The following is an 8,983-nucleotide window of genomic DNA, read 5'->3' on the forward strand; positions in this document are numbered from 1 at the left end:
GTAAGTCCTTTATTAAAACTCCTGTTTAATATCCTATTTTACCCCCCATGAACTCTGAGCATCTCTCTCTGACGGTGTCTGACCCTCTCGTGCCCACCTTGCAGTCACAGCACATTTGCTCTTTTCTGGCATATCATCCCTATCTGAAGCACTGCAGACTGAGAAACCTTGATGAGGACTGTTAAAAACAAAGAGCCTGCTTTGGTGCCTAAAGGAGGAAGGCTGCGTCCTGTCCCATATGGTCCTACATCCTACTTTGACAAAAAGAGTGACCCACAGTAGAAACCAATTTTGAGGCTCACCAAAGCACCTCAGTCTGTGGCCACACTTTGTGCTGTTTGATCTCGTATGACTTTGATCCCGGCTTTGAAAAATGCCAAACCTTAAACCCCAGCTTCCTGCACAGGTCTTCCCAGGGCAGAGATCTGTAAGTGCAGGGGTGCAGAAGTGACTTCTCCAGTGCCCCATTTGAGATATTTCACAGCCTTTGGCACCATCTGGAGACATTCCTGAAGGATTTATCAGCACGTTCTGGAAAATAACTGGGGTGAGGGGAGGTGACTGCTTTCCAGGACATGAGGGGAAATCTGTCTGCTCTCTCCCTAGCTGTGCCATCTCCATGGCAGTGACCTCCTGAGCCCCGAGGTGACACGAGCTGAGGTCACGGTGGGATGTGCCGCATCACAGGGAGGTCTCCCTGGTGCCGCGGTAGTGCCCTAACTTCCCTGCAAGGCCCAAGAGCTGCCGAGCACTGCCCATGCGCTCCCCACTGCTGCTCTTCAGAGCCACTCCACAGCAAGAATGGGGGACAGGAGGCAGTGAGGCCACATTGGGGCCCCTCGCCAACAAGCAGAGGAGAAGGGGCACATTGGAGAGGAGTTTGGGTGACAAGATGGAAACACCATCCCTCATCCATGGCTGGAGGGGCAATGCGAGGGCAAGGGGGCAAGTGAGGTGGAGAACTGCTGGACCAAGACCATCAGCCCAGAATGCAGTTCCTTCTTCCCTACACTCCTGTGGCTCTCCACCAAGGGTAAGGGCTTCAGGAGACCCTTGCTGAGGGGTTGCACATAGACCATTAACTGCAAAAATGGCTGTGGATCCTGGGCTGTGCAGGTGGCTGCACAGTGCTGAGGGCTGCTATGAGAGCGCTATCCTGAGGGTCTCATCTTGCTCAGGGGACAATATGACAGCCAGAACTACTGGGACATAGAGCTGGGGCTGCCCTAAGCCCCAACGCTTCTGTGGGGCTGGCCCCATCCCCTCATGGCAGGGGGCAATCCAGGCCCACGTTTCCGTGGGAGTGGGTCCCCCTTGGGGATCTGGCTCTGGCAGGAAAGGCGTCCTGCGATCAAGAGGATGGGCCATCTTGTAGCTCCCGTGGGGCTCTCAAGAGCCTGCTGGAAACGTCCAAATGAGAAAATAAACCTTCACCTTCTAATAACCCCAAGGCCTCTACTTGTTTGGGAGAACCTCTGTCCCTTCCCTGTGGATCCATTTATGCTTCCAACTTGGCAGAGCATGTTTTGGGCTCAGAGATGTTGTCCTCTGATGGCCACAGCCCCTGTCCTTCTGCAAATGGGGGTCAAACCTCTGCACCCAAAAGACAGCCTGTTTGGGGGAGCAGCTTAGGAAGAGGTGGGGGTGCCATCGCCACCCCACAAGTCCCTGCTGACCCCAAGCCTGTTTCTCTGAGCCATGGGGGGCAGTGCTGGGGGCAGCCCAGCAGGGCCATCTCCCCCGCCCCCACACCTCTGCTGCCCAGCACCGGCAGGCCCAGAGCTGCTCTGGCCCCCACCCACAACATGGCGACCCACCGCGGGGGAGCGGAGGGTGCTGCCTGCCAGGTCACACAGGGCTGCAGTGGTGCCATGGCATCACCCCCAGTGCTGCCCTCCTATTGGCCAGCAAGGGGAAGAGGGCGGGCTGGCCTTGACTGATGGCTCCGTCAGCCAATGGGAGTGCAGCAGGCTGCTGGGGGCCTCACCAGGGCCCTGCCCCAGGCTCCCTTTTGTCCTGAACAGGGCGTTTCCAGGGCTCGCAGAGAAGCTGTCCCCACGGGTCCCGCCGTGCCCCAGCCGCTGCAGCTGCTCCTGGCCTCTTGCTGGGCCGGAGCCCTGCGGCCCTGGCAGCAGCCGGGAGGGTGTTTGCAGAGCAGCTCTGTGCTGGGAGCTGCTGGGCTCCTGCAGGGCCTGGGCAGCTGCTGGGCGGCCAGTGCTGCCCTGGCGAGTGTCATTAGCCCTGCTCCCAGGCCGGGCTGCAGAGCTGCTGAATCCCGGCTCTGCTGGTTCCACCCGCTGAGATGCCCTGGATGCAGACCTTCCCCGTGTCTCCGAGTGTCAGGGCCCCAAGCAGGAGAGTGCTTGTTGTCCTGGGGGTGTGGAGGATTTGCTGGGGGTGTTCAGCACTGGGGCAGGAACGGACTTGGGAGTTGCGGGAAGGCTTCTCCCTCTGCCTGGGACATGAGGCCCTGCTGTCTGCAGCTCCATGGTCGCTGCTCCCATGCAATCCTCCTGTTAGGAAATGTTGCCCAGAATCACTTGCAGGCCTTTCCCTAATTCCTGTAACAGGCATGTGGCTGTGGTGGTGCCTGTGAGGTCATCTCTTTCTGTGTCTCTGATAGGCCAGCATCAGGCACACAGCTTGGAAATCCCTTGTGAGGTCATTGCTGACAGAGTACCTGTAAGGCCAGCAGCTTGCACATGACTTGGAATTTACTCTGAGGTCACTCCTGTCCCAGCAGCACATAGGCCTGCCGCAGGCACCTGGCTGTAAACGTAGACATGGAATTTGACTTTGTGCATCCTCCTAAGTTCAGGCTTACAACCCTCCGCTAGTCGATGAGGGAGTCCAGCCAGAATATTTATGTTGCTAAGTGAGTTAAGAGCAGGTGTGAGTGTTGACAGAAGTAATCTCTGATTTCCAGTGTGTGTGCGCTACAGAAAATTCTGCCCCAGGAAAACACCAGGCAGCTTCTGAGATTTTTCTCCCAGATCTGAAGGATATCTCTGTTGCTTGATTCCTGGAGGTGGGAAGTGACCAGGCCCAAGGCAGTGACTGGCTGTTCAGAGGAAGTGCCTGTTCCAAGCCTCCAGAGGACTAGAAGCAAATGGAAGGCTAAAGATTTGGTCCTTGTGTGTTTGGGGCCCTTGTGGGTGCCCTGGCTGCTGCCATGTGTGGTCATGTGCCCTCTTTCCATGATGTATAGCTGCATGTTGGCAGGCAACCCTCTGTGGGGCAAGGGGTGGGGGTTTGGGGTGTCGCAGTGGTGGGGTACCTTGTGGTGGGGACAGACGATGGTCCCAGATCTGGTTCCTGCTGCGTGCAGGAAGAGGTGTCTGGAGAGAGCAGTGCTGTGCGTGGGGAGTGCCGCCAGGCTGGGGAGCTGGGGAGCCCTTGGAGGTGAGGAGGTGACTTGGCTCGCAGGGCCCAGGCTGCCCTGGTGGCCAGAGCCAGGGATGCTGGCAGCCTGCTGCCTTCTGTGCACTGAGGTTCAGGCCTTGAGTTTCCTCAGCTCTTGCCAGGATCTGCAAGCAGGATCCAGACTAAAGGCCAGGGAGTGTTTCTCCTTGCTCTGAGATGCAAACCAAGCCTGCTTTTACCCTCCTTTCCTTTCGTTTGCTTTTCCTAGTGAGAGCTTTCCCCTGCAGCAGTTTGCTGCGGGAGGAAAAGGCCATGGGAGTTGCTCATTGCCAGCTGGGCATTAGCATGCTGGCAGCTCTTTGGAGGAGTGAAGGCCTTGTGGAGAGATGGTCTTTTGCGACAGGCAGGTATGTTCTTGGGAGATGACTCTGAAGGGAGGATGATGCCTTCCTGTGCGCAATCCCCTAGACAACTAGTCCCTTTGAATAGGCAAATCAAGGCAAGGGTGCTCTGCAACAGATGCACAGCCCAGGTCTCTCTTCCTTGCAGTTGCAGTCTCTGCAAGTTCTTCCACTGTCCTGCTGTAGTGTGACCTTCCTGTGCTGCAGCAGGGAAATGAGAGAGCAGCCCACGTGCAGGCATGGGTCTGCTAGGTTTGGTGTTACTAGGTGCTGACACAGGCAAGGTGCTGTTTTTTGCCTGAGCTTTGGGTGGGTGTGAGGAGCCCCACTTAGCTCTAGAAGCATTGCTGCGAGTAGCTGGAGCCAAGGGAGTGATGGTGAGCACAGCCCTCCTCCAAGGAGGCTGCCAGCTTTTGGGCAGGCCTTGTGGACCCTGTGTGCTGGAAGCACTTGACCCTTGGAGTTTCCTACCTGAGCGCTTTTAGAGTTTTGCCTCATTTTTTGAGGAGAAAGTCTTGGAGCTTTTGCATTGTGACCTCTTCCCTCCCCACCCCTGACTCCTCCTCTCTGAGCCCCTGATGGGGTAGTCTCCCTGCAGCCCTGAAAATTCCAGGTGCCAATGAGTGGAGCAGTGCCACAGTCATTAGCCATTAAAGAGGGCAAAATAAGGAAACTTCCAAAGACAAAGTATTTCTTCAGAAAATAATAGGCCTTTAAAAACACTTCTCCCAGATGCGCAGTGACTACAGTGAGTCGTGATGCTCAAGCACTTGCCTGAAAGTCTGCAGGAAATACTTCAGGGGTCATAGCTGAGAATCAGCTTGCAAAGCTGAAGTTGTTTTGTGCAGATAACTTGCAAGGCCCCTCAGAATTATGTTCCTCATGTTTCCATGTGCTCCTCTCTGCTCTAAGGCAGTCATTTCTGACCTGACAGTTCAGGTGTCCAACTCAGCTGAGCACGTTTTGCAGTGTGTCACTGGGCTGGTTGAGGCCTGCAGGTTCTGAAGCTCCTGCCTGATCAGCTCGGGCACAGCCTGGGTCTTAGCTCATTCATGAACTCTTCTTTGCAAGTGAACCCCCTGTGAGATGACATCCCAAGTGTGGATCTGAGGCTACTTTGGACAAAGGTGCCCTCTTGGCAGTGAGGTGTGGATAAAAGCAAGTGAGGGTCAGTGCCTTCTAGAGTGGCCCTGGGCTGTCCCAGGAGGCCTTGCACAGTTCAGCTCACCCACCCATCATCAAACTGCACATTGGAGCCTGCAGGATGACTCCTTCTTGGTAGCACAGTATAAAAAAGCCTTCTGGCTGGTAATAATCCATCATGTGCTGCTTTGGGAAGGTTGAGCTGCCAAAGGAAGCCTCCAGATAATGTCCACGGTGTCTCTGGGACACGGGGGCAGCATGCTGGGCTCAGAGAAGACCTAGGGGAGGAGCTGTGCACTTCCTGGTGTCAGGTCCACTCCAGAGGGTTAGTCCTGAGCCGAGTGGCCATGAGCCATGCCTGCCTGCCTTCAGCCATGGGCTGGTGTGGTGGCTGCAGCAGAGGTGCCCTCACAGTCAGCACCCAGATGGGTCCCTCTCACCTGCATCATCCCCTCCCCTCCCCAGGGCTGTCATTGCTGCTGGGTGGGCTCTCTGAGGCACTGGGTGACATCACAAAGCCTGCTGGCCAGCACATCTGCTGAGGGCCAATCAGGCTGCTGCAGAGGAAGTGACCTCACAGTCAACACTGCAGCCATGTCCCCTTTTCCCACCTCTCCCCATCCACCTGCCCGTATATCATCTCTGCTAGGATGAGTGGTGGTGTGATTCTCTTCTTGACCTCAAAATGGCTCCTACGAGCACACAGCCCGTGAGGTTCCTGTACAAGAAGTGACCTCACCAGCAAAGCTGTAGATGTGTCACTTCTATCTTGTTCTCTCCTGCTCTTTATCGGAGTTGTCCATGCTTCTGGGCCCCACATTCAGGATCCCATCCATGTCCCTTTACTGGCACCTCCCTCTCCCCTGTCTCCGTGGAATTACACACACATGGTGGGACAGCTCACATGGCAGGATGAAACTGGGCTCCTGGGGAAGGCAGGCTGGGGTGGTGAGGAGGTGCAGGTGTGCTCTGTGCAAAGGGGTGGCTGGAGTGCACAGGGCTTTGCCTTGGAGCAGGTGATGAGCCAGTGGAGACCTTGTAGGAAGGACAAGAGGACACAGCAGTCTGGGTGACATTCTGGGAGTGTTTGCTAATGGCTGCCTGAGGAGGGAAGGGAAGTAGCTGAAACCTTGTGCAGGCAGTTGGGGGAAGCCTCATGGTCACACATCCTGGTTCTCACAGAGTAGTTTTACCCCCCTGAAATCTGCTGGAAGGGCAGTGGGCCTGGGCACAAGCAGCCCAGGAGATTCCTGCAGAGTGCTGAGGACAATTTCTTGGCACGGGTGATCAGTGAGGCAACAAGCACAACAGAACTAGATGTGGATGTAAAGGCTGAGGGCAGCCATGGCTGCACTGATCATGAGGTGGTGGAGAAGTAAGACAAAAAGCTGAAGCACAGCCCAGAGCTGCAGGAGAGCCGATTTCAGCTAATTGAGGATGTGCTTGGCAAGATGCCCCAGGATACTTCCCTGGGGGACCAGAACGGCCATGAGACCTCTGTAAAGACAGACTAGGCAGAGGAAGTGAGGACAGAGAGCCAGAGAGGAGACATGTCAATTTGAATACAGTAGTTTCTCAGAACAAGGTTTCCCCATTCAGAGTGTTGGTTCCCCCACCTCTGCTGAGGAGGAGGGAAGTTTGCCTTCCTACTTCAGCATGGTTTCTGGGTCAGATTCAAATGAGAGATTCCTGAGGAAACGGGACATAAACCGGATATTTTTGTTTGCTTTTTAACATGGATGTAAAAGAGAAAAGTAAGAAAGAAAGAAATGCACAACACAGCCTTGATGGCAGATGTCCTGGCGAGTGAATGAATGTGGGACAGTTATTGGCACTGACGTTGTACCCATTGGATGAATTTCCTCAGGGCATCCTTGAGCTCCTTGTTCCTCATGCTGTAGATGAGGGGGTTCACTGCTGGAGGCACCACCGCGTACAGAACAGCCACCACCAGATCCAGAGCTGGGGAGGAGAGGGAGGGGGGCTTCAGGTAGGCAAACGTGCCAGTGCTGAGAAACAGGGAGACCACAGCCAGGTGCGGGAGGCACATGGAAAAGGCTTTGTGCTGGCCCTGCTCAGAGGGGATCCTCAGCACAGCAGTGAAGATCTGCACGTAGGACACCACAATGAAAATGAAACACCCAAAGCTTAAACAGCCACTAACCACAAGAAGCCCAACTTCCCTGAGGTAGGAGTCTGAGCAGGAGAGCTTGAGGATCTGGGGAATTTCACAGAAGAACTGCTGCACAACATCGCCTTGGCAGAGTGGTATTGAAAATGTGTTAGCAGTGTGCAGGAGAGCACTGAGAAAACTACTGCCCCAGGCAGCTGCTGCCATTTGGACACAAGCTCTGCTGTCCATGAGGGTCCTGTAGTGCAGGGGTCTGCAGATGGCAACGTAGCGGTCATAGGCCATGACTGTGAGGAGAGAACACTCTGCTGAACATAAGAAAAAGACGAAAAAGACCTGGGCAGCACATCCTGAGTAGGAAATGTCCCTGGTGTCCCACAGGGAATTGGCCATGGATTTGGGGACAGTGGTGGAGATGGAGCCAAGGTCGAGGAGGGAGAGGTTGAGGAGGAAGAAGTACATGGGGGTGTGGAGGTGGTGGTCACAGGCTATGGCTGTGATGATGAGGCCGTTGGCCAGGAAGGCAGCCAGGTAGATGCCCAGGAAGAGTGAGAAGTGCAAAAGCTGCAGCTCCCGTTTGTCCGCAAATGCCAGGAGGAGGAACTCGTTGAAGTAGCTGCCATTGGCCATTTGGTCCCTCTGGGCAGAGGGGACTGTCTAAGGAGGAAAAGACATTAACAAGTTAGGAGAGATGTTCCAAGGAAAAAAAAAGTAACATTTCTCTTTGAAAACACCACATTGCCTCTCTCTCTTTTGGGGAGGATCATTGGGCAGGTACCTTGCTTGAGCTCTGCTCTGTGCTGGCTGAGTGTGCTGTGAGGAGCAGAAGCCTCTGCCCACGGGCTGCAGAGGAGTCAGTCCTTCTGGACAGTAGTGGCAACATGGGAACATGGGTAAACAGCTCTGGCACTCATAATTTCTGTCAAATAAAATCTATTCATCTCGTGGAAGGGCTTTTCAGTGTTTTCACTACCTGCTCTAAGGAAGGAGAGTTGAGGAACTGAGTTTTACAGAATGTTTAATAATGTTTACTTTCTTTTAGATGTCCTTGTCACCTCTGGGTAGTGTTCCTCAAATGCAGAAATTCTCAGCATTTCTATTGTGAGTCTTGGAAAAAAAAAGATTCACTGCCACTTGGTAGAGTGAGGATAGCTTGTCTGTCCATCAGCCTTGTTCCCAGCTGTCCTGTACTCACACCACTTTGAGCTGGAGGATGATCACTCTCATATGTTGCCCTAAAAAGAAACCAGCCACTGCTGAGAGCAGAGGACTCCACTTTCAAAGTGCAAATCTCCAAATTTCTCTCCCTTTCTCCAGGCACCAGAGGGAGGTCTCCACACTCCCCTTCTAGCCAAAGATACACAGGGCTCTTTTCAGCTGCCCATTTACAATCTCCCACCACCATTTCCATGCTCTTCACATCTCTGCAGCTTCTTCACAGTGTCACAGATATCACAGCGATGCTATGAGACATCTGTGCCTTCCTGGAGGGCAGCTCGCAGCCTGGCAGGACACCACAGGGAAACAGTCAAAGGCCTGTTAGGACTGAGGATGGGCTCTGCTTAAGGGACAGTCAGCTCAATTCCCAACCCCACGGACTGCATTTCCTGGAGCCACACTGGTCAAAAGTGGGCTGGGGCAACATCACTCCCATGCAGACCCCTCTCTTGCACAGCTTGCAGCATTGGTGTCAGAACTGCAGCTGAAAACCCCGACCCCAGGGAGCCTGAGAGAAAAACAGGAGCAGCATGGACAGGAGGGGAAACAAGGAGCAACACGATGATCCTGCTGCCAAGGGAGGCAAGGAGAGAGAGACAGACGGGCGCTCGGAAAAGCCTTTACCTTACCCAGCTGGGCATGCTGCCTCACAGACAGTGACATTGCAGGGCAATCACTCCCTTTGTGGCAGGAGAGATGCCCCTCTCCTCTGCCAGAGGTCTGGCTG

The 8,983-nt window shown here is 54.5% G+C and overlaps 1 protein-coding gene across 1 annotated transcript; it reads right to left on the bottom strand.

Annotated features, from left to right (window-relative positions):
* Positions 1-6,732: 6,732 nt before the first annotated feature.
* LOC135326375 (olfactory receptor 14A16-like) lies at positions 6,733-7,668 on the bottom strand. The gene has a single exon (XM_064504257.1). It carries the CDS (start codon positions 7,666-7,668, stop codon positions 6,733-6,735), a length of 936 nt encoding a protein of 311 aa, XP_064360327.1.
* Between the last annotated feature and the right edge of the window lie 1,315 nt (positions 7,669-8,983).

This window comes from Dromaius novaehollandiae, unplaced genomic scaffold, assembly GCF_036370855.1.
Source record: "Dromaius novaehollandiae isolate bDroNov1 unplaced genomic scaffold, bDroNov1.hap1 HAP1_SCAFFOLD_27, whole genome shotgun sequence".
NCBI lineage: Eukaryota > Metazoa > Chordata > Aves > Casuariiformes > Dromaiidae > Dromaius > Dromaius novaehollandiae.

What these genes read in the sequence shown, in the direction of transcription:
- LOC135326375 (XM_064504257.1), bottom strand. Translation starts at nt 7,668, where the DNA reads ATGGCCAATGGCAGCTACTTCAACGAGTTCCTCCTCCTGGCATTTGCG.